The sequence below is a fragment of the Trichechus manatus genome, unplaced genomic scaffold (assembly GCF_000243295.1).
Source record: "Trichechus manatus latirostris isolate Lorelei unplaced genomic scaffold, TriManLat1.0 scaffold00027, whole genome shotgun sequence".
Classification (NCBI taxonomy): Eukaryota; Metazoa; Chordata; class Mammalia; order Sirenia; family Trichechidae; genus Trichechus; species Trichechus manatus.
The window spans coordinates 4,925,446-4,951,109 of NW_004443963.1; the positions used below are offsets into that span (position 1 = coordinate 4,925,446).

General features: G+C 43.5%; 1 protein-coding gene across 1 annotated transcript in view; it reads left to right on the top strand.

Annotated features, from left to right (window-relative positions):
* STAB2 (stabilin 2) overlaps positions 1-25,664 on the top strand; it is a 212,782-nt gene that overhangs the window by 163,924 nt on the left and 23,194 nt on the right. The window contains exons 40-53 of the mRNA XM_012554793.1: positions 2,426-2,545; positions 3,362-3,409; positions 4,940-5,023; positions 6,226-6,372; positions 7,158-7,298; positions 8,297-8,356; positions 9,766-9,942; positions 11,216-11,305; positions 14,575-14,721; positions 16,043-16,099; positions 17,654-17,780; positions 20,097-20,246; positions 22,253-22,357; positions 23,983-24,090. Of these exons, the coding sequence (XP_012410247.1) occupies positions 2,426-2,545; positions 3,362-3,409; positions 4,940-5,023; positions 6,226-6,372; positions 7,158-7,298; positions 8,297-8,356; positions 9,766-9,942; positions 11,216-11,305; positions 14,575-14,721; positions 16,043-16,099; positions 17,654-17,780; positions 20,097-20,246; positions 22,253-22,357; positions 23,983-24,090 (1,561 nt within the window). The remainder of the gene's footprint in view (positions 1-2,425; positions 2,546-3,361; positions 3,410-4,939; positions 5,024-6,225; positions 6,373-7,157; positions 7,299-8,296; positions 8,357-9,765; positions 9,943-11,215; positions 11,306-14,574; positions 14,722-16,042; positions 16,100-17,653; positions 17,781-20,096; positions 20,247-22,252; positions 22,358-23,982; positions 24,091-25,664) is intronic.

Sequence of the window (25,664 nt, forward strand, 5' to 3'; positions counted from 1 at the left end):
ATCAACATTTGAAGGACAAAAAAGGTCTGTTTTTGTTCTGTGTGAACCCAAGCAACAGGACTAGGGTTAGTGGATAGAGAATGCAAGAAAATAGATTTCCACTCAACTCAAGGTAGAGTGTTAGAGCTGTCCACAAAGTGTTACTTGCCGGTTTTTCAAGAAATATTAGTCAAGCTCATCAATTGAGAGTGAGGGGTAGGGACTGAGAGTTGAGGAAAGAGGCAAAGGTGTGAAATGGTCTTCTCTGGAGACAGGGAAATTAAAGTGCTAACCACACTTTATAAACATTAGCTCATTTAATCCCTACAATAATTCCTTGAGGCACTTACTATTATTATCTCCATTTTACAGAGGAGGAAACTGAGGCTCAGAGAGATTAAGATGCTTTATTAAGGCCTCACAGCCAGTAGATGGCAGAGCCAGGATCCCAACCCAGGCCCAGGATAGAAGCAGGGACATTTGTGTGCATAACTTTAAAGGGAGACCAGGCAGCACATATACATGACATGCTGAGCGCAGGTACAGAAGGGACAGGAAGTCAGGCCCAGGTGGTCTAGGGTTTTGCCAAGCTATTGTGACAGAGGGAGAGAGAAGGAGGCAGGAATCCCAGTACTCTGCTTTGCCATCTGGGCTGTGCTAACACAAAGTGAGGACCAAGTGGCCAAGTGGGCCAGTGAGTAGGCAGGGAATGTGGATGAGAAAGATGTGGACACCAAGGAGGGGAGGTCCCTGGGGTCAAAGAAGGTTAGAGGCATGGTGTCAGAGAGAGCAGGATGCTGAAATAGAGATTTCTGTAGAGGTCCACTTTAATGTCAACAGCAAAGTTAGGGGGTGGCCCGGGGTGGGGGGGTGGCTGAGACAGAGAGGGGGTGAGATCAAGGAGCAGAGGAAGCACAGGGTGAGGGGGCAGGTGCAGGAGAGGTCACTGGCAGGGATGTTGAATTGGTCAAAGACAATGATCCGTGTGATACTAGAAGGAGAGACAGTGATCCAGGTGCCACCGTTAGGACAAAGGAGGAAGAGTAGGTGGAGATTGTTGATGCCACGCACTCCTAGGGAGCTGGGACTTTTCAAGGATGAGGGTGTAGAAATGGTTTGGAAGCAGCAATGAGCAGCAAGAAAAACACTGTCCCAGCCCAAACCATAAAGCGTGGGGGTGTCTTAGTTACCATATGCTGCCGTAACATGAACACCACAAGTAGATGGCCTTAAATAACATAAATTTATTTTCTCACAGTTCAGGAAGGCGGGAGTCCAAATTCAGAGTATGGCTCTAGAGGGAAGCCCTTGTCTATCTCAGCTTCTAGTAGCTGCCAGCAATCCTTATAGATACACCTGTCTCCATTGTCTCTCTTCCTCTTCTCTCTGTGCCTGTCTCTGTGTCTGTTCTGCTCTTTCCATAACTCAAAAGTGATTAGATTTAGAACCCACCCTACTCTGGCAGGAATCTCTGCTGCTGCAAAGGATTGATGTGCTTGGCTGCTAAACAAAAGACTTGCAGTTGGAGTCCATCCAGTGGCACAAGGGAAAAAAGTCCTGGCAATCTGTTTCCAAAAACTTAGCCATTGAAAACCCTGTAGAATACAGTTCTACTCTGACACATACGAGGTCATCATGAGTCAGAGTTGACTCGAAGGCAAGTGGTTGGCCTTCTAGCTGATTATTGTGACCTTTCCTATGATGGGATCAGAGTTTAGCTTAAAACTGAGAAGCGGCAAACAAAATGGGTACTTTTCTAGTCAAATCCTAGGTGCAGAGAAACTTTCAATTTGGCAATTCTGGGCTTATTCATATGGGACTAGAGATCTACTCAGATGGGCCTGCCATCTTGAGATGTAAGGCTGAGTGAATAAGATGACTCCCACCACCCTAAGGAAATTGGAAGGCAAATTCAGGAAAAGAGCAAGTAAACTAAACTAGTCAAAGCTAGAGACTGAGACAAACGGGCGAATTATCCAATAGGCAAGGTACGAATGGTGCTTACCTTGCTTACCAGATTGTCTGTAGTGAACAATTTCACATTTTTCATCACATCCAAGATTCTGCTTCTAGGTATGGCTGGTATCTGTCTGTCTCCCAACCCCACAGCACCTTCCTACAGAATCAAAGCCTCTTTTCAAATTTACAATCCCTGATTGGGACAGATTACCCAGTAAACAAGGTAAGCACGGGCTTACTTGTGCTTACTTACTAATCTGTAGTGACCAATTTCACATGAGTTTCACCACATCATTGATATGGACAAAAACAGGTGAAATTGGTCACTACAGATTAGTAACTAAGCACAAGTAAGCCCCTGCTTACCTTGCTTACTACATAATCCGGCCCTGGAGACAAGAAATAAATATCAATGCAGAATCGCTTCACAAATATCTGCAAAGCTGGTACACTAACTGGTCTGATCTCCCATTGGAAATTTCACCAGAAAAATGGCGGCTGTAGTGAATTTGCTATCTGCAATCAAACTGGACCAGAGGAAAGGACCTGCGCCTGTAAGCCAAACTACATTGGGGATGGATTTACCTGCCGCGGCAACATCTATCAGGTAAAGCACAACATGTTTCCAAAAAGTAAACCCTACTTCCATAACTGTTCTGAGAATCCAAGTAGCTAAGGAATGTGTAACAGCTTTGTAAAATGTAAAGCTCTATAAAAATGTGAAAGATGATTTTTAGATAAACTGGCAATGAAATGAAATTTTATCTATCCATGGGAATTCACTGGATGTGGGAAAGAGTGTTAATGTTGTGATTAAGGTCGACGGTTCTGGAGGTAGAAACACCTTTGTGACTTTGGGCATATTACATTACTTTCTACGGATCTGTTTTCTAATCTGTAAGAGAGGATCATAATGGTACCAACATCATCAGGTGGTTATAAGAATTAAATGAAATCAAGTGTGTAAAGGACAGACACACGCACTGCACGTGAAGGATAAGACAGCATAATACTTGCAAGTTTCTGCCTATTATAAAGTAAATGTGGTTTGGCTTAGAGAGGAGCTTCATAGAGTAACCAAATCTACCGTAAACCTATAACTGATTTTTTAAATTTCTGAACTTTTTTTAATGCTCTTCAAGCTCAGAAGCTTCCGGAAATGGCTGAACTTTTCTTTGCTAAAGTAGATGGGAAGTCAGAAAGGTTCTGCAGCTCACAGTGTGTCCACATAGTCATGCTGAACATCAATTGTAAGCCTATTGGTGAAATTTTACCAAGGCCTGTTTTTGCACATTTCCATTGAGGGGAAGGCAGAGACTCATGACTTTAGAGAAATCATCCTACGACATCATGCTTAATTCACAGGCACTAACAGCCTACTTAATTCACAGGCATTAAATGAAGCTACTGTCTTTGTTTGCAGGAGCTTCCGAAGAACCCAAAAACGTCCCAGTATTTCTTCCAGTTACAGGTAAGAATATGTGTGCCTGTCTAGCTGTAAGATCTGGGTCTTGAGCCAGATACAGCACAAACCTGTAGCCTCCAGAATTGGTGGGGGTAGGAGAAAGTCTAGGGGTGGGGGGCCTGGATTTCTGGAATGGGCCCTGTTGTTGATCATTTGTAAACTTCATCTCTCAGGCCCTAGGTGGGCAACATGAAAGAGAGGAATGGATGCTGCATTGGACCCATTGCAGTACATGAATGCAGCATATGAATGTAGTCTATGTAGGTTCAGTGGTAGAATTCTCACCTCCCAGGCAGGAGATCTGGGTTCAATTCCTGGTCAGCGTACCTCATGCACAGTCACCACCTGTCTGTCAGTGGAGGCTTGAGTGTTGTTATGATGCTGAACAGGTTTCAGTGGAGCTTCCAGACAAAGATAGACTAGGAAGAAAGGCCTGGAGATCTACTTCTGAAAATCAGTCAATGAAAACCCTATGGATCACAACGAAACATTGTCCGATCCACAACTGATTTTGGGGATGGCACAGGACTGGGCAATGTTTTGTTCCATTTGTGCATGGGGTCACCATGAGTTGGAGATCAACTCAACACCAGCTAATAACAATATATGTAGTACTATAGGGTCACTATGAGTCGGAATCCACTTGATGGCAACAGATTGGGTTTTTTGTTTTTTTGTTTTTTTTTTAGAATGTAGTATATGAAAAAACTCCCATCACACCACTGCGGAAAAGAAGCATTACTGGGGCAATGACAAAGTCTTTGGGCACAGATATGACGTTAGATCTTTCTGCACATCATACATCTGAATAAGTTCCAGATTTATTGAAGAATACCTGTTGCCGTTGAGTTGATTCCAACTCATAGCGACCCTATACGACAGAGCAGAACTGCCCCATAGGGTTTCCAAGGCTATAATCTTTATGGAAGCAGACTGCCACATCTTTCTCCCACAGAGCAGCTGGTGGGTTTGAACCACCAATCTTTCAGTTAGCAGCCGAGCGCTTTAACCACTGCATCACCAGGGCTCCTTTATTGAAGAATAAGCTATTAAAAAACTAGAAGAATAAAATCATTAAAAAAACTAAAAGAAAATATAGATAACCATATGAGCTTACATTGGCAAGAAGATAATTAGAACAGTTAAGTAAATCATCTTATTGTTAATATTTATATTACTATCCCAATTATGTAAAATATTTATATGCAGAAGAAATGCTGGACAAGAATACCTAAAAATACGGGGGTTAATTCTAGGTAGTAAGATTACAGGTAGTTATTTTTTTCTTTATTCTGCATTTTCATAATCTTTAATAAAGTAAACATATGTTAATTTTATAACCAGAAAACAATAAACATTACTGTTTAATGACAGAGAATCTGGGTTTGAATTTGAATTCAAGACTAAAACACAGATCTTCTCATCCAGTAATCACTCCCCTCTGCAACTGTGTCTCTCTCTCTTTCTGCTATTGTTTGAGCCCCGTTTATTTATATCAGGTAAGTAACATGGGGCCCCTCACCTTCCTTCCCTCAGGAGCATTCTGTGCGAGACCTGGCTGGCCCAGGCCCCTTCACCATCTTCGTGCCTTTATCAGCAGCCTTTGACGAGGAAGCCCGGGTAAGCACGTGGCAGTGGGCAGGCAGAGGAAGTTTGAGTCTGGAACACAGTCTTTGGGCCTCGTCTTGGAACTCACACTGAAGACATTTCTGGGCAGGGGAATTATGATCAGGTGGAGTTGACCATCAATGAAAGGGGCTGTCTCTGGGCATAGGGACTCCCTGTCAGGGGAAGCATCCAAGTGGATGCCAGAGACACACTAAAGGACGTTCCTGAATGGGGTCGGAGGTTGGAGATGATCAATAATTCCCAAGTGATCCAAAGCTCCCATAGACAAAAAAGAAAAAGAGAGAGAGAAAACTGGATTAATGGGTTTTAAATCAGATTCTTTTCTGCAGGACTTCTCAGAGCCTTTACTGTTCTAGCATTCATTGGGACATTTCATACTGGATTACCCATTAATAATAATAATAGCTAACATTCATCAAGTATGCCAGGCACTATTGTGAGTGCCTGACTTAGATTAACCCATTTAATCCTCATGTCAACCCTATAAGCTAAGTACTATTATTACTCAATTTTACCATTGACGACATTGCGGGAAGTAACTTTCCCAAGGTCACATGACTAGCAAGTGGGGGAACTAGGACTCAAACCTGGCTCCAGCACTGGTGTTCTTAACCACTGCATGTACATACGTCCCCTCTATGCATATATTTTGGACACCAGCAAAAGCAGGACCCAAAAATAATTGTTGAAAGAATTTGATATTTGATAGTTCAAAAAAAAAGCCTCAGAAGGGTTATTAGAAAATGATGACAACTTTGTGTACTTTTTATTACACTTACTTTATGGCTAATACTGTTTGTATTTTGATTTACAAATAGAGAAGGTTCATGATCTTTTCCATATTAAAGATTTCAGTCTGGCCCTGGCACCTCTCCAGGAAGGGGATGTACTACTATGCAGTGTTTCCCAGCATATGTCACAGAAAAAAACTTTTTTTTGAGGATTTGTGGTCCTTAGAAGGCGTGCTGGGAAATGTTGGACCAGAGAACTCCAGGTTGCCTCCACTCTGAGATTCTGCAGTGGAGGAAGGAAGGGAACTAGGACACTAGCCTGTCACCCTGACCACAAGCCAACCTTGAGCATCCACTTCCCAGGGCCTGGGTGGGGAGAGAGCTGCAGGGAAGAGGATGGAAGAGAGGAGAGCACAAGGCGAGGTTGGAATGAAGGCTCCTGGACCCTCTGATCTGTTGCAGGTTAAAGACTGGGACAAACAGGGTGTCATGTCCCAGGTTCTTCGGTATCATGTGATTGCCTGCCACCAGCTGCTTCTGGAAAACCTGAAATTGACCCCAAATGCAACTTCCCTCCAAGGGGAGTCAATTACCATCTCTGTCTCTCAGGTAAGTGAGGCCACCTAAGGAAGGTACTGACTCTCCTTGGGCCCTCTCTCCTCCTCTTCCTTAGAGTAAGACCAGTAATAATGACAATAACAACTAACCTATGTTGAGTGATTTCTATAGGCCAGGCTTTTCTAAGTATTAGATATGTACTAATTAATTTCATCTGCAAAACAGCCCCATAATGTAGATACTATTGTTATTCTCAATTTACAAATAAGGAAACTGGGCTCAGAGAGGTCAAGTAACTTGTCCAAGGTCACAGAGTGAGTAAATATTAGAGCTGAAATTCAACCTCAGAGGTAGGGCTGCTCCAGGCGGTCATTGGAACTATTTTTGGTGGCATTCATTGGTCAGAAGCTGGAGAAAGAGGAAAGCTTTGGATCAAAGCCACTTGGCCATGCTGGTCCTGTCCCTCCCTCCAAAGGAGAAACAAATGGTGGCTGTAGAATTCATTGCAAAGGGGAAAAAACAGAGGGGACACACATGTTGAAGAGAAGCCAATTTTGATCTGCTTAATTATTTCCAATTTGAGAATCAAGGTAAAATGACTCTTTCAATCAATTATTTACTATTAAAATCTCTGGGTGAAAACTACATTCTTGTCTCTATTTTTCATAATAAAAAGAAGATGCTCAAGTAACTTAGATCTTCAGATTTTGCCCACAGCTCTACTTAAATGTTCACTTTCATGATGATTTAACTTGCTGGCGTGGCATTCTGGATGAAGCTATTTTGTGTCAATTTCTCTCTGTGTTCATTTCTTTTTCTATTTTGGTTGATTTCAGGATACAGTGTATTTAAATAACAAGGCTAAGATCATATCCAGTGATATCATCAGTACCAATGGAATCATCCACATCATAGACAAATTGCTGTATCCCCAGAACTTGCTTATCACCCCCAGAGATGCCTATGGAAGGATTCTGGTGGGTAAACTCACTGTTGTATGCTCAGCATGGAGTGAGCCAGAGTACATTATTATCTCAATTCTGATTTTGAAGCTTCATTTGAAACATTTTAATTTTGCTGGTTCAATCTCAAGCTGTCATTAAAAGCCTAGTAAATATTATTCTGAGTAAGAAGTAAATAAGTAAAAGCCTATTTTCAAATAGATAAATGGATTTTATAAGTATTTTTTCAGTATCCACAAGGGCTAGTGGTCTTGCATAGATGTAGAGGATGGAGAGATAGATGGATGGACAGATGGATGGATGGGTGGGTGGGTAGATAGAGACAGATACATAGATAGTCACATAGATAGGTAGATAGACAGATAGATATAGATGTCCCCACAGACATATAATTATATAAAACTAAACCTGGGGTAAAGATCTTTCTTTCTCAATTGATGGGAAAAGACAATTTTAACTTGTATTATTATTTATTATCATTGGTCAGGATTCTTCATTGCCAATAACAGAATCCACTATACCTACCTTAGACAAAAAGGAGATTTAGTATCAATAAATCTCTTGAAAAGCCAGAGCTTAATTCAGATGCTGCACAGCTGGGAACAAAGTATCCCAGGGATGCTTGCAAGAAGAGAACATCTGCTCTAGCCTCACCTTCTTAGGACACTAGAGACTGGACACCAGATGCCTCCACCATTGTGCTTGCGAGAAGATCTGATCTCCCTGCTAGCAGCCATTACTGCCCCGTATCATTTCTTTTCACCACCAAGTCTCACACAAGTGAGATCACCTATGGAACTCTAGCTGCAAAGGAGTCTGGGTATATGCCGTGCTCAGCTTTCCGGCATTTTTAATACAGTAAGGCATGGGTAGCACAGAGGTAAAGTGGGTGCAAATGAGCCCATCTGCAGTACCTGCCACGTTATTTTTTCTTTATTCAGTTGAGCTTTTGTTCTAGTGCTTTGTGAACTGTATGAGAACAAGTTTCATTCTCATTCTTATTATCTTTGCAGCAAAATCTTACAACAGTGGCAAAAAACCATGGCTACACCCAATTTAGCAACTTAATACAGGTAAAAAAAAAAAAAAAAAAGCCCTAAGTGTTTTGGGTTTGGTTTTGGTTTTTGGGGTTTGGGTTTGTTATTTCCGTTGTTGCTGTGTGTGTGTGTGTGTTTGTTTTGTTTTCTTTGTCTTTTGGCACCAGCCAACTGTTATGGGATCTGTGTGGGGATGTTCTAAGTTTCTGGAGAAAAAAGTCATTCTCTTCCACTCCAGGCTCAAAATACGGAGTGGTTTGTTCAGACAGGTAATGTACACTGGCCAAGTTAGAAATTGGAGTATTTGAGATTGGGGGCAGGGAATGGAACTAGCACGTGCCAGTCCTGGTAGCAGGCGCTTCGCCTCTATGATTCAGTCCTCTTACCAACAAGCCTGAGAAGTAGGAATTTTCAGCTCCATTATAGAGATGAGGAAGCTGAGGTAGAGAGTTAGGGAATCTATGCCTGCAGTGAGACAGGTAGAAGTAGGATTCACAAGCATATCTTTCTAACTTCAAAGACTCTTCCCATAAACTGAGTAGGGAAACTTCTCATTAAAACAACAGATTGCAGAGGAGAAGGCCCAGGGTCCTCCAGAGGCACCCTTCCCCACAACAAACACCTAGAAGTCTCTGAAGGGCTGTGAGAACTGTGGGGTCCCCCCAAAGCATACTCTATAAACCTCTGCATTGAACCAGTGTTTCCCAAAATAGTCTCGATCTCAGATTCCGTAGGAAGCATTTTAGAAATGGATACTGCAAGGTGTTCAAAATCAGAATCTCCAAGTATGTTACAGATGAGTAATCTTTGCCCACCCACCCAACCCCAAAACCTTATAGTAATGCCCACACCTGGCACGAGATTTCATGCCAAGTTAGAAAACTTCTCTGAGTCTCAATAAAAGGGGATAATAAGGCCAACATAATAGGATTGTTGGAAATATTAAAAGGGAAAAAAAGTATGCAATGCACCTGGACTATAGAAGGTCTCAGAATAACTCTTCCCCATTCATGTGGTAATTTCTTTCTGAGTATATATGATCCAGAATTCTTATAATTATATGAGAGTATCTCAATATTGTATAGGTTTCACTATTTTTAATGAAATATGAGAAAAATACTAAGCTGGTATCCAGAAATTAAAATATTTGGGTAGGAGTGGTAGGAAAAAAAAGGTATTTTCTAAAGTTAAAGTTTATTTTCCTATTAGCAAAAGGCTAGATTTTGACTCTCTGCTTTCTAAGAAAATGTGAGTCTGAATGGCTGGGGTGTGATGAACTTTTGTTTTCTGGCTGCGTCACTTCTGCACCAGCCGTCCCAATAAACCTGGGACAGGGCACGCAGGGGCCCTCTGCCTTCCTTTGATCCTCAGACATCCACCCACATAGCAGGGCTTTGTGGCATGGGGTGTGCACACACTATGTAGGGCTGTTTCCTGTGTTTCAGGATGCCGGCTTGCTGAGTCTCATCACTGATCCCATCCACACCCCGGTCACTCTCTTCTGGCCCACAGACCAAGCTCTCCAAGCCTTACCCCCTCAACAGCAGGATTTCCTCTTCAACCAAGAGAACAAGAACAAGTTGAAGGAGTATCTGAAGTTCCATGTGATCCGAGATTCCACGGTATTTTGTTTTCACGCAGAAGCAATTGCAGGGATGCCCCAAGAATGATAAAATCCAGGCACCGAGACACTGCAGCCCAGGAATAGTCAGAGTGTGGTGGGAGGGAGGCCTGAGCACCCCACACCCACTGTGTCTTCCTCTAATTGGCCAGGGTCAATTGACCCCAAGAAGAAGATACACCCTTGCCTTGTATATTAGTTTCCAAGGGCTTCCATAACAAATTACCACAAACTAGGTGGCTTAAAACATCAAAAATTTACTCTCTCACCATTCTGGAAGCTAGAAGTCCAAAATTAAGGTTTGGGCAGGGCCATACTCCCTCTGAAGAATCCTTCCTTGCCTCTTCCTCGCTTCTGGTGGCTCCAGGCAATCCTTGGTGTTCCTTGGCTTGTAGATGCACCACTCCAATCTCTGCCTCCTTGAGAAAGTAGCCCCCAAGACTTCCTAAATATCCTAAATATCTCTAAGGCAGAAAAAGGTACTGCCCATCCAGACTTCTGCAGGGCATCAGGAGAGAGAAAGCAAAGACTTCCTGGGTTGTTTGCAGCACACAGACTTGGTTCTGCTTCTTGGGCCTCCCATTATTTTTTTTTTTTTTTTTAACTTTAACCCATACCCAACAGCATGACTCTTTTCTTGTACTGCAGATCAGCTTTTACTCTTTCCATGTGAAATGGCAAAAATGGCTGCTGGCAACCGTTCCCAAGTTTCTCCAGATGAGCTCTTTCTCTCCCAATTCCAAAATTTCCAGGCAGAAATCTGACTAATCATCTGGGCTCAACTGTGATCAGGGAAGCAAGGGCATGTCGGAACAAAGAAGCTCTTGCTAAAACCCTGTCACTCTGCGGCCTCAACCAGGGCCCATGTTTCTTTCCAGGAGTGAGTCTGTCAAGTCCAAGAATACCAAAATCCCTAACTTTGGTTAATTCACAGCATCCTGTGCCATTTCCCAGCACTTAACCCACTGTTCCTGTCACTGGTTTCATATACCAACAGACCATCTTCCATGGACTCCCAAGCATAGATGAGGGGTTGGAAGGCCTAGTAAACCCAGACTAGCTGGCTGAGACTTCCTCTCCGAAGGAACTTCCAACCTCCTAGATAGCCCATTCCATGATTCTTCTTCTTTCTTATATTTGTTGTCATTTTAAAGCTGGAATTGCTATAATTCTTGGAAAAAACATGCATCAGAATTTGGTTTGTTGGCAAAGGTCCTTTGGGCCCTTCTTCAGCCCAAATTTGGAAGATTAAGGTGACAACATTGCTCCTGCAGGTTTTAGCAGTGGATCTCCCCAGACCTACTGGCTGGAAGACCCTGCAAGGTTCGGAGCTGAGTGTGAAGTGTGGAGCTGGCAATGACATTGTGAGTACTGTCACCCAGGTGGGACTGGGGACACATGAACAATAAGGCCACTCCCCTAACCATGCTCCTTCAAGGAGAAGTTCGTTTTTTTCCTTCATTGATGGCCAGCTCAATTTCTCTCACTGCTTTCAGGGGTGTGTCCTCTTAAAGTACGTAAGTAAGTATGAAAAAACATCATAAGACCTCGCCAGCCTGAGCCCTTGCCACAGGTGACAGGGAGCCCCCTGAGACTTGTGGAGAGCCACTAACAGATTATTTGGGGGTGGGTGGGGGGAATAGAGCATTTATTTTCCAGCATGAGATACTTCCCTGAAACAGGAATTTCACTGGCATTGCTTTCTCTTCCTTCCCAGCCCCACCCCAACCCTCTTACTTGGCTATCCCTGCTAGATCAGCCAATAAAGAGCAAGTCTGCAATTTTCTCCTTCCCTGGCTAGTTCCTGAACCAGTCTACCCTCCCATAATTCCATATGATGAATGGCTCTGATAGGATTAGTTTGACTGCACACAATGGAAACCCAAAAACGGCAATGGCTTAAATACACAAGAATTGATTCTCTCTTGTAAAAGAAATCTGGAAGTAGCCAATCCAGGTCCAGTATGGCAGCTCCATGGGGGAGTGCCGTCTGTCTTTCTGCTCTGCAGCACATGGTTCCAGCTTCAAAGTCACCTCAAGGTCCAAAGTGGCTACTGGAGGTCCAGCCATCATGTCTACTTTCCAGGCAGGAGGAGGAAGAAGGCAAAAGGGATGCATCCCTCAAATGAGTCAATTCCCTTTAAAGAACCTTCTGAGAAGTCCCATACAGCATTCTACTTACATCTCATGACAAGAATTCCTTTGGGGTTTGGAATGGAATTGTATTGAATTTACACCTAAATTTGAAGAGCATTAGCATCTTTACCTTCCAACTTCTAGAAGGTTATCCCATTGTACTTGCACTCTTGAGATCAGCTGTCCTATCTCCATAGACTGAAGTGGACACCTATCAGACAAGAGGTACGAGAACGTCCACTGCTTATTGAGTGCACTAATACAGCTTTCAGAACACTTTGCAACAGACTATTTAGTTTGATTTTTATAATGACCCTATACATTAAGAATTGTATGCTGAGTAAATAATCCAAGAAGCTGGACTATATGAAGAAGAACGGGGCATCAGGTTTGGAGGAAGATTCATTAACAACCTGCGATATGCAGATGACACAACCTTGCCTGCTGAAAGTGAAGAGGACTTGAAGCACTTACGGATGAAGATCAAAGACCACAGCCTTCAATATGGATTACACTTCAACATTAAGAAAACAAAAATCCTCACAACTGGACTAGTAAGTAACATCATGCTAAATGGAGAAAAGATTGAAGTTGTTAAGGACTTCATTTTACTTGGATCCACAATCAACACCCATGGAAGCAGCAGTCAAAAAATCAAACAACACATTGCACTGGGCAAATCTGCTGCAAAAGACCTCTTTAAAGTGTTTAAAAGCAAAGATGTCACTTTAAGGACTAAGGTGTGCCTGATCCAAGCCATGGTGTTTTCAATCGCCTCATATGCATGTGACAGCTAGACAATGAAAAAGGAGGATGAAAGAAGAATTGATGCCTTTGAACTATGGTGCTGGGGAAGAATATTGAATATACCATGGACTGCCAGAAGAACAAACAAATCTGTCTTGGAAGAAGTACAGCCAGAATGCTCCTTAGAAGCGAGGATGACGAGACTTATCTTACATGGTTTGGACATGTTATCAGGCGGTACCAGTCCCTGGAGAAGGTCATCATGCTTGGTAAAGTAGAGGGTCAACAAAAAAGAGGAAGACCCTCAACAAGATGGACTGACACAGTGGCTGCAACAATGGGCTCAAACATGACAACGATTGTGAGGATGGCACAGGATTGGGCAGTGTTTCGTTCTGTTGTACAGAGGGTCACTATGAGTCAGAACTGATTCAAGGGCACCTAACAACAAAATGCATTAAGAACTATTAACACTACTTACTTGGTGGAAAAAGATGAACCTCAGAGAAGTTCAGGGACTTGCCCATGTTCACACAGTAAGTGAAGTGTCAGGGCTTCAACCACAGTTTTCAGGTGTTCTTTCCACTAAGTCACACTATCTTCAGCCTATCAATAGATGCTGAGGTTTATCTTTTTTCTTCTCACAGGACCTCCTAAAAACATTTTACTTCTTAGTGGGGGTGGGTGGGAGGTGTATCCGTCAACTTATTACCACAGTGACCTTGGGGAAGGAAGCCCTAGATTTGTTGCAAGCATTAAGTGAAATAATTTATCTAAAGTACAGTTTGGACAATGTCTGGTACATGTGAAAAATAAGTAATTATTATTATTGTTATCATTGTAAAGTTAAAGCCCATCACTTGTATATTTTAGAAAGTTGTGCCAAGAACTTTGCTAGGTGATGGCACTAAATAAGAAAACTCAGTTACTGCACATGAAGTGCCTACATCAGCAAGGTTTATCCTGAACCGCAGCCAATCATCCCTTCTCCACCCTGTCACCCCCACTGTGCATGCTTCCACCTTGGGAGAGGCAGTGTTGTAGAGTGGTCAAGAGAGTAGGCTGGGAGGCCAACTGCTTGGGTCTGAATGCCTGCACCAGTCCTTACTGGCTGTGTGACCTTCAACAAGTTTCTCAACCCCTCACTGCCTCAGATTCCTCACCTGTAAAATGAAAGAACAAATCAGCCTTAGAGGAAGTACAGCCAGAAGTACATGCTCCATAGAACAAGGATGGCGAGAATTCGTCTTGCTCTCTTTGGGCACATCATCAGGAGGGACCAATCCCTGGAGAAGGACATCATGCTTGGTAAAGTAGACGGTCAGCAAAAATAAAGGAGATGCTCCATGAGATGGATTGACACAGTCGCTGCAACAATGGGCCCAAACACAGCAATAATTGTGAGGATGGTGCAAGACCAGGCAGCATTTCATCCTGTTATACATAAGGTCACCATGGGTTGTCACTGACTTGACAGCAACTAACAACAACAACAACATGGGAACACTAATAATAGTATCTACATCCTAGGGTTGTCATAAGGATTAAAAGAATTCGCACAGGTAAAGCACTTAGAACAGTAGCTGGTACGTCGTAAGTGCTCAGTGTTCATTTTGGGGTTTTTTGTTTTGTTTTTGTTTTCAGTTCTTTCTAAGTCTCACAGGTACTGGCCACATAATATGGCCTGGAAAGAAGAGAGGTCTGAGAAGTATTGCTGACTGTCTTCTCTCTCTCTCTCTCTCTCTCTCAGGGTGAGCTCTTTCTGAATGACCAAACGTGCAGAATTGTGCAGCGGGAGCTCTTGTTTGATCTGGGTGTGGCCTATGGCATCGACTGTCTGCTAATTGACCCCATGCTGGGGGGCCGCTGTGACACTTTTGCTAGTTTCAATATCTCGGTCAGTCCCAAAAACAACACTGTAGTAAGGGAACCTTGGGTCAGAGAACAGTCCTCATGATACGTAGTGGACTCTGTTGTGGAACCACTAAGGGCTGGTCCTCAGCGAGCCCAGGACCCAAGAGGTCTGACGGCCAAATGACTGTGGTTTTCAAATTTAGAATCATTAAGCATCTACTTAGCTCTGCATAGGCCTGGCACATTCTCATTTATCTACCTGCCCACCCACCCATTCATTCCTTCACCATTAAGTAAACAGTCATTGGGTACCAACCATGAGTCATTTTCAAATCCATCCATCCAGTCATTCGTTCATTCTTTCAACAAACTTTTTTTAAGTTTCTGCAAGATTAAGTCATGAAATTACCATATTTGACCATTTTTTACCTACAAAAATGGCAATTTCATTATGATTCAATCTAATATATGCCACCTACACTTCCATTTCTTTACCTATTCATTCAACAACATTGCCTGAGCATCCATCCTGGGCCGTGCACCATGCTAGGCATTTTCACATTTCACACCCATTCATCCATCCAACACCCAGTTATTGAGTACCACCTTTGGGCCAGCCATTTTGCTCAATGCTCATTTTTTACCCTCATAATAATCTTGGAAGTAGATATCATCAGCTCCTTTGTTTATTTGGAAATTGAGTCTCCAAGAGGTGACATGACTTTACATGGCAAAGTCTGACACCAGTTGATATCAGTACCTGGCACCTAGTAAGGCACTCAATAAATGCCTCCAAATTTTTAGGATACCACTCAACCAAAGTAAGAGATGAAACCAATTGTCCCTTCTGCTGTAGGGGTTGTGACCTTTATAATTTCCAAAGTATATTCACACACATTTTTTTCAACTGATCACCCCCCCCACCCACAACCATTCACCTAAAGATCAAATAGCAGCAAGAATTATTATCATCCCTATTTTATAGATCATAAAACTACGGATCAAAGAGTACAAGTGATTGGCCAAAAGTATCACAGCTAATTTATAATGGAACTGACATGTGTATCCACATTTCCCACTGCCACTGTACAATATCCCTGTATGACACTGCCCGGGTATTGCTCTTTATAACAGGGAACTTGTGCCCTGGAAGAACCACAGCAAGGAGTTAGGTCCAAGACAGACCTTCAGAACTCTCCATGGCAGAGTTCCAGTGTATTTTATGTCTATATTCTTGATCATAGCCCAACCTTAATCAAGATTAATTAAGTTCTTAATCAGCCTATCGAGGTTTTTAACCAAGAGCATTTTCTTGTGTTTTCCAATGTTCTTGACTGTTAAGTGTTGCTTTTGTTTCATACTAGGGGAGTTGTGGGAGCTGTATCACTACTCCCAGCTGCCCATGGGGGAGCAAATCAAAGGTAATTATGAAGACAGTGATATTGTTTGGAGAGCAGTAAGTTTGTTTCATTATCATACCCCAGTCTTCTGGTGTGTTAAGTGTGTGTGCACGCGTGTGTATGTATACATGTATCTTTGGTGTGTTTTATAGCTACAATTTATGTCATTTTTCTCAACGATCAAGCCAATGGCATCTGAGATGGACATTCTCAGCCCAGGCAACCTACAAACCCACTACCCATCTTTCAGGAACTGTCCAGAAATGTCATGAGATTGTAGAGCTAAAAGGGACTTCAAAGATAATTATCATTAAAAAATACTGGCTACATTTTGTTGGTTGCTGTCCATGTCTCAGGCTTGGTTCTAGGCCCTTTATATACTTTAGTTTTATTCCTCCTTACAATACTCAAAGGATGCTATTGTTGGTTCCACTTTACTTATGAGAAAATGAGTCTCAGAGAGGTTAAGCAATTAGCCTAAGCTACACGGCTAGTAAGGAGAAAAGCGAGATTAGGGTCCAGAAAGCAATACAGAGTAACAGTTAAGTCAATGAAATTTGGAGTCAACAGGTGTGGAATTAAATTCCACCGAGTAACCTTTGACAAGTCACATAATCTATCAGTTTTTGTCTCTGTAAAATGAAGATAATGACAATTCTGTATGAGGTTATTAGGAAAAATACATTTTAAAATATGGATACAGAGCCTGGTAGATAGCCAGTTAAAAAAAAAAGAAAAACCAAGCCCGTTGCCATCAAGTTGATTCTGACTTATAGCAACCCTATAGGACAGAGTAGAACTGCCCCATAGCGTTACCCGATGAGCAGCTGGTAGATTCAAACTGCTGACCTTTTGGTTAGCAGCCATGCTGTTAATCAGTGCACCACCAGGTCTCCACATAGCCAGTGCTCCTTAAATAGTAGCTGAAGCCAAGCTCTTCCCACTCTACTGTACTCTGCTAGTAAAATCTCTAGCAAAAACACCTCTACAAAACAAAATATAACTCAGACCCTCCTGCAGATGATTTTGGGCCTTGCCAACCTTTAATACATCACCTCCCATGATGGGAGGAGGTACAAACGGTGAATGCACTTGGCTGCTAACCCAGAGGCACCTCAAAGGAAAGACCTGGCAATCTACTTCCAAAAAATCAGCCATTGAAAACCCTATGGAGGAAAGTTCTACTCTGGCACACATGGGTCACCATGAGTCGGAATTGACTCAACGGCAACTGGTATTACAAATACCCATAATGGGAAGCCATTGCGCCTAGGCAACCATACCATTTGCAAGCAGCTGTAAGGGTCAGCAAGTCCTTCCTCTTAACACAGGGAAGAAACCTTCTTCCTGTAGATTCTAGCTCTGACCTCCCTACCTTCCCTGGAACGGTGCTTTCACCTTTGTCTGTTGACACACCTCCTAAAAGAATTGCCTTGTGAAAGACTCATGGCCATTGAACATCCCATTTTCAACTTGGGCAGTACCGGGATCCTCCACTAGGGGGCGGACTAGAGACTAATACCCTAGAGTGTTAGGTAGAAAACTGAGGGATGGATCACTCTTTGTGTCCTTTAGGGTGTGAAGCAGAAGTGTCTCTACAACCTGCCCTTTAAGAGGAACATGGAAGGCTGCCAGCAGCAGTGCATCATGGTGGTGCAGCTCCCCAGGTGCTGCACGGGGTACTTCGGGCGAGACTGTCAGGGTGAGGGCACCTCTTCCCCGCCTCGCAATTCTGAAAGGATTGTATACTCACTGTACTGCATTTGAAAGTACCGAAAAGTATAAAGAGGTGGGGGGAAACATCTCTCTTAATGTTTTCCCCAACCTAAAAGCAATCGTTCTGAAGAATTTTTTATATTTTCCTTCTACTGTTTTCTTTTGACAAATTTTGCTTTTTACTGAGTTGAGATTTTTATGGTGTATATATTGAATTGTGGGTCAGGCTCTTTTGCTTAACTTAATAGCACAGACATTTTCCTATGGTGCTAAAAACACCAAATATTTCATTTTTGATGCTATGCAATGTCCATGATACTGATAAGCACAGGAGCTTAAATGCATCTGATATGATTCTACCTTGGCAAAGTGATACACTGATATGACATGTGTGGGTGATAATTTCCTGAAAACTCCCTGTTATGGGATGTATATCATTGCCTTACTCTTATTTCTCCAGGAAAGAGCTCCTCTGACAAAGGGGATTTAGGCACATCCTGAAACCTCTGTGTCTAGATACAACTTGCAGCCAAAGATACATCAACAATGAGCAACATAACACTTACATGGCATTTAACATGTGCCACATATTGTTCTAAGAGGCCATTTACTGGGCGTCTACTTCCCATATCTATCGCATACATGGTCGATCCTCATTATTTGCAGACTGCATGTTTGCAAATCCGTCTGCTCACTAAAGGTTACATGTAACCTCAAAATCAATACTTGCAGCGCTTTTGTGGTCATTCACAGACATACAAAAAGCAACAAAAAATGTGAGTCACCGAGCACATGTTCCCAGCTGAGGCTGAACAAGATGATGCTCTGCCTTCTTATTTCAGCTCTCATAATGTAAACAAGTTTGTCCCTTTCACAGTCTGCTTGTGCCACATTTTTCGCATTTTTGTGCTTTTCGTTGGTGATTTTGGCTATTTAAAATGGCCCCCAAGCATAGTCCTGAAGTGCTGTTGAGTGTTCCTAAATACAAGAAGGCTCTGATGTGCCTAACAGAGAAAAATACGTGTGTTAGATAGGCTTCACTCAGGCATGAATTATAGTGCTGTTGCCTGTGAGTTCAATGTTAATGAATCAGCAATACATATAAGGTGTCTTTCAACAGAAATAAACAAGTTTATGTGTTGATCAGTTGATGAACCCTATACTTCGCAGGAACAGTGGTTTGGTATTCATTAATTCAGTGTTCATGGCAACTTTATAGAACATAACTACTGTGAATAACAAGAATCGACTATATATCAATTCATTTCATCTTCACAACAACCCCTAGGAAGTAGGTGCCATTATTATCCCATTTAACAGGTGAGAAAACTGAGGCATAGAAAGGATAAACACAAGGTCCCACAGTGTGCGTCCAGAAGCCATGCTTTGCATTACTGTGCATGCTATATTCACTGTGGTCTAGATGAGGACATTTTGAGCTGAGAGTCTCCGCAGTCACCCAGCCTCCACCCTCCATCACGAACGTGTGGACCATTCACAAATCAGCGCCACCCCTTACATTTGGCATTTTATATTTTCAAAACGCTCTCAATTATATTACTTCATTTGATCCTCACAAGAATACTGCGGTATGGGTCAAGCAGACATCATCATCATCACCATTTATTGTTGTTTGCTTCCATCAAGTCGGCCAACTCATGGTGACCCTGTGCACAATGGAACAAAAAAATGCCTGGTCCTATGCCATTCCATGATTGGTTGCAGATCAAGCTATTGTGATCTATAGGGTTTTCATTGGCTAATTTTTGGAAGTAGGTCACCAGGCCTTTCTTCCTAGTTCATCTTAGTCTGGAAGCTCCACTGAAATCTGTTCAGCATCATAGCAACACACAAGGCTCCACTGACAGACGGGTGGTGATTGCACATGAAGTACACTGGTCAGAAATCAAACCCAGATCTCCTGCATGGGAGGCAAGAATTCTACCACCAAACAACCATTGCCGTCATGTTCTTATTATTTAGAGCTAAGAAAACTGGTGCTCAGAGCAACTTAATTACTCAGCCAAATCTACTCAAATCCAGGTCTCCTGACCCCCAGGACAGCGCATGGTTCAGTATATTCCCATGCCAAAATAGAATCATATCAGATGCATTTAAGGTCATGTCCCATAGGCCAGTAGCTCGCCCTAAACATCCAGCAACACCCGGGACCATGGTCCCTCTTGGCTAATGGGTGCCAGAATCCACAGCGGAAGACTGTTTAGCAGCATCATTTACAAAGACACTGAGCTCCTCTGGGTCTGGGGAGGCTGCTGAGTCACTGCTGTTTCATCTCTTCCAGCCTGTCCCGGAGGACCGGATGCCCCGTGCAATAACCGAGGTGTCTGCCTTGATGAGTACTGGGGCACGGGAGCGTGTAGATGCAACACTGGCTTCAGTGGGACGGCGTGCGAGCTGTGCTGGCCGGGGAGATTCGGGCCCGACTGTCAGTGTATGTGGCACCCCTTCCCTGTGCTGTAGCCTGGTTTTAGCTGTGTGCCTCCTGTCCTCATCCCCACCTTCCACCTAACCTGGAAGCTTCCTTCCTCCCCTTTCTCCCAGCCACCACCTCCCATCTGCCTGCCCTGTGTGCTTCTTTCCTCCTTGGGTGAATTCCCAGTTTCCACCCACTGAACAAGACTCGTCTCTAGAAGTGAAATTCACCTCCCCTGCAGCCACCAAGGCGAGCTGTGGCTGAACAACGTTCATTCATTCCTTCAACCAATAGATATTTATTGAATCCTTACCGATATTGATAGCTGACATTTATTAATTTATTTATATAGCATATAAATAATATCATATATAATTATTTGATGATTGATTGAATCCGTAAGTGCTTACTACATGCCAGGCATGTAGGTTTTGCTCACTTAATCCTCATTAACAACCCTTTGAGGCAGGTACTATTATTATTAGCCCCACTTAACAGATGAGGAAGTCAAGGCATAAAAATGTTAAGTGACTTGTTTAAAAGCCTGGTATTGTCCTAAATTCTAGAGATAAGTGGTGGAAGGGAAAAAAAGAAAAATTCTAGCTCTCAAGGAGGTTACATTCAAAGGGAGGAGACAGATAAAAACTATAGAAACAGAAATCATTACAAGAGTTACAAAGAAAAAAGAATGCAAGCAAATGGGATAGAGAATAAAAGGGGCACTGTTTTAGAAGACACCTCAGACAGGGAGCATTTGAGTCGAGACCTCACAGAGGATATCGGGAGAAGCACTGTCCAATCAAACTCTCAGCGATGCTGGAAATGTTCTACAGCTCCACTGTCCAGGATGGTAGCCCCTAGCTACATGTAGCTATTGAGCACTGGAAATTTTTTAATTTTAGCTAGTTTGCATTTAAATAGCCACACTGGTTAGTGACTACTGTACTGGACAGCGAGGACTGAGGAATGGCTTTCCCATCAGCTAGAGGAACAAGTGCAAAGGCCCCGAGGCAGGTGAAGGCTTGGTACGTGAGGAACAGCAAGGAGGCCCAGGTGGCCAAGCAGAGTGGGCAAGGAAGAGGAAGACAGGAAGGAATGAAATCTGAAGGTCTCCAGGGGCCAGATCCTGTAGGAGCCTCTTGGCCAGAGAAAGGTCTTCAGAGTCTATTCTAAGTGTGATGGGCAGCCAGAGGAGAACTGTGAACTGGGGAGTGTTATAAGCAGACTGAAAAGGAGCACTCCAGCTACTCCTTGGAGAATACATGTTGGAGGGCAGGATGACCTTTAGGGAAGCTAATGTAGCAATCTAGGTGAGAGCTAATGGAGCTGTGGTAGTGCAGGAGGTAGTGAGAAATGGTGGAATTGGTACATATTTTGAAGACTTTAGTGTTAAATTGGGGAACAAAATGCTGCCTGGTCCATTAGTTGTGGATCAGACCATCGTGGTCCAGAGGACCGTGGTTTTCATTGGCTGATTCTCAAAAGTAGATCTACAGGCCTTTCTTCCCAGCCTTTCTTAAGCCTAGAAGCTCCACTGAAACCTGCTCAGCATCATAGCAACACACAAGCTTCCACTGACTGATGGGTGTTGGCTCGCATGAGGTGCGTTGGCTGGGAATCAAACCTGGATCTCCCGCATGGAAATCGGGAACGCTACCATTGAACCATCACTGTCCTCTGTCTCCCATAACACCCTCTCCTTCTGCATTCATAGCGTTCATTGCATTTATAATTCTGTGATCTACAGCTGGTTCCCTCCTAGACTATAAGCTCCATGAGACTAAGGACCTTATCTATTAAGTTTTCCACGGCAACCTCATTGCCTACTAGTGTATGACCCATAATAGGCACTGAATACAGTTGTGTGTTTAGGTTTTTATCAATGTTTGAATAAATGAATGAATGAATGACTATGGCATAAGCAGTCTCCCACACTGAAAACGCACAGCGAGCAGGTGAGCAGTAGCTGGCTGACATGATTTCAATCCCTGATTGCTGATCACTGCTCACATTTTGCTTTCCAGCCTGTGGCTGCTCTGACCACGGACAGTGCGATGACGGGATCCTGGGCTCCGGGCAGTGCCTCTGTGAAATGGGGTGGACAGGCCGCTTCTGTGACACTCAGACAGGTCTGTCATGGGCATGGTCAGTTGCCAGACCACACCGAGAGCATCCAACTGAGGCTCTGGGCCTGAGTAACCCCTGAAAAAATGGATAAAGCAGGTGTTCCCATTTCCATGGGGAAAAGATGATTGGGCTATGTGGCCTTGGGCTTCAGGAGGCTTGGCAACTTTCAGGAAAACTAGATGAAAAGATTTAACACAAACCCGTGAAACCAGCATGTCAGCCTGTGCAATTATGGAAAGACCCACTCAGGCAAAGAATCCCAAGACAGGCAGGGTGATGCTTCTGTACCGTGGCCATGGGCCCAGATGTTGACTGACTCGAGGCCAAGTGGTCTAATAGGAAACACACAGTCTTTGGAGTCCACAAGACCAGCATCTGACCCCTGATTCTGCTACTTACTAGATGAATGACCTTAGGTAACCCACCCTCTCTGAGCCTTCATTTGCTCATCTGTAAAAAGAAAATCACACACCTTGCAGGAGGCAGGATTGTTAGGAGGGTCCAGAAATCATGTTTTGGAAGAGCCTAGTGTATGTAGAGGAGCTCTGACAAAACAGTCGCTGCCATGATCATTGTTACATCATCATCGTAACCTCCATCATCACTACCGCCACCAGTTGCCACTCAGTCAGTTCTGACTCCTGGCGATCCCATGTGTGTCAGATTAGAACTGTGCTCCATAGCTTTTCAATGGCTGGTCTTTTGGAAGCATCTTTCTTCTGAAGCACCTCTGGATGGACTCAAACCCTCAACCTTTTGGTTAGCAGCCGAGCATGTGGACCGTTTGCACAGCCCAGGGACTCCTCATCATTACTAAGCAGACAGGCTTCTGAGGTTGCCCTCATACCAATGCCCTATGTTCTGGTGGAATGTCTGAGATGTGAGAGTTGAATTATCCAACAGTGAATTATTGGCATTTCATTCACAAAGGCATGACTAGGCTCTTTCTATGGGCTTTATAGCAACCTGAAGTTTCAAGAATTCCAATATGGTTAGCGTCAATTCCTTCTACTCTCACCTCCTCCTTCCTCCTCCCCTAAACACCCCATACCTCCTGCTAATACTCATGTTAACACTGCAGCTCATCCAATCACCAAAGCTCCACTTAGCCCAAGCTTGGTGGTACTCTCAGAAGGCCATGGAATTTCCTATCCACTTTAACCATCTCCACCTGGAACCCCATGCCCTTAGGACCTGAGAGCTAATCTGCCAAATTATTCCCTGCTAGTGAATCCACCACCACTCCTTGGCAACTCTGTAGGGCAGTTCTACTCAGTCCCGTAGGGTCACTATGAGTCGGAATTGACTCAATGGCAACAGGTTTGGTTTTTTGGGGTGAGTTTTAGGGTGCAAAGTTTGAGTTGGTTGCCCCTAAAGGTAACATATTTGCATTTTAATTTTAATAATGTTGTAGAGATAATGGCTTAATATAAAGGAGTAATTCTAGAATCTCAGTGTCTGTAGGTTGGGAGGGACCTTGGCAAACCTCCCTTCCTCCGGCTGCAAGGGGGGACTTTTGAAACATAGTGGCAGGCTAGTGAGAGAAAGAGACTTGGGAAAATCCTTAAGTGGGACCCAACTCTTCGCACCACAAGAGCAAGATGAATGAGAGCCACTTTCTTTGCAGTCTTGCCCTCAGTGTGCACACCTCCTTGTTCTACTCATGCCACCTGTAAGGAGAACAACACATGTGAGTGTAACCTGAATTATGAAGGCGACGGAATAACATGCACAGGTGGGTGCCCTTTGTGTGTGTATGAAATAGCAGCATGGTGCTGGAGAGGAGGGGGACGTCGTCAGGGTCCCTGGGTCCCATCCTAGCTCTTCTACTTCCTGTCCAGGCAACTTCAGCAGTACCTACCCTTTCTGAGACTCAGTTTCCTTATCTGAAAATGGGTTTCCTCATGCCTGACTTACCCACCTCCTGGGTCATGGTTTTAAAATTACTTTGTAAACTATGATGCCCTTTATTTTATAGTTTTTTCTCCTACCTCTACAAGCATTCAGTCTTACTTTAAAAATTTCAGAAAATGCACTAAAGTATAAAAATAAAAAACAGTAAATATACTCTCACCACTTGATGAAAACCACTGTCTATCTATAGCAGTTTGCAATGTCTGTCTGTAGTAGTGTGGATATAGACTCAGCTATACAGAGACCCAAATGAAGAGTGGCATAAACAAAGTAGACGTTTATTTCTACTTCACATAATGGTGTAGAGGGAGGCATCCAGGACTAACACGGAGATTTTCTTTGAAAGGTTTCCAGGAACCCAAACTCCTTCCATCTTGTTGCTCTGCCATCCACTCACTTCCCTGGTCCAAGATGGCGCCAGTACTACCATAAGTACTTCCCAGCCAGTAGGACAGAGGAGGAGAGGGAGGGGACAAATCTCCTTCTCTTTAAAGACATGACCTAGAAGTTTCAAAAATCACTTCAGCTCCCATCCCATTGGCCAGCACCTCATTACTTGTCACACCTAAGTGCAAGAAAGCCTGGGAAATGTAGTTTTCAGCTGGGCAACCATGAACACAGCTAAAAATCTATTCAGTAGAAAAAGGACAAGAATAAGTATTGGGGAAAAGCTAGCAGTCTTGGCTATATGTCCTTCCTAACTTTCTTCATGAATAAATACTCTGTCTTAGTCTGGGTTCTCTAGAGGAGCAAAGCCAGTGAAGTATATATAAATATACAGAGACAGAAATTTACTTCAAGGAAATGTCTCATGTAATTGTGGGGGGTGGCAAGTCCCAAATCCGTGGGTCAGGTGGCAGGCTGAAAACCTCTGCTGGCTCACATGGTCACAGGGGCTGACGAACCCCAAATCTGCAGGTCAGGTGGCAGGCTGGAGGCCTCTGCTGGCTCATGGGGTTGCAGGGTCACAGGGGTTGGCGAATCCAAAATCTGCAGGTCAGGCAGCAGGCCAGAGATTTCTGTAGGCTTGTGTCCCAAGAACCGGAGGTCAGGCAATGAGAAGAGTACAGGGCTGAGAAAGAGAGTGAGGTTTGCCAGAATATCCATTTATATACTGGAGGTAGGCCATGCCCCCAAGGAAACTCCCCATTTGACTGATTGGCTGCTCACATCAGATTACAAAATGGAAGAGAATTACATTATGGAAGAGCACCTGCCAAACCACTGAGAATCATAGCCCAGTTGACACATAACATTAACCATCACATACTCATACAGAGTACAGTGAGGTCTTGCTATACCAGCTGTTTGTAATCTGCTACAAGGCAGTCCAGAAGCAATGCCAGCAAAGACCCAGTTTTGATCTTTCTACTCTGCCACCCTTAGAGGGAGGGC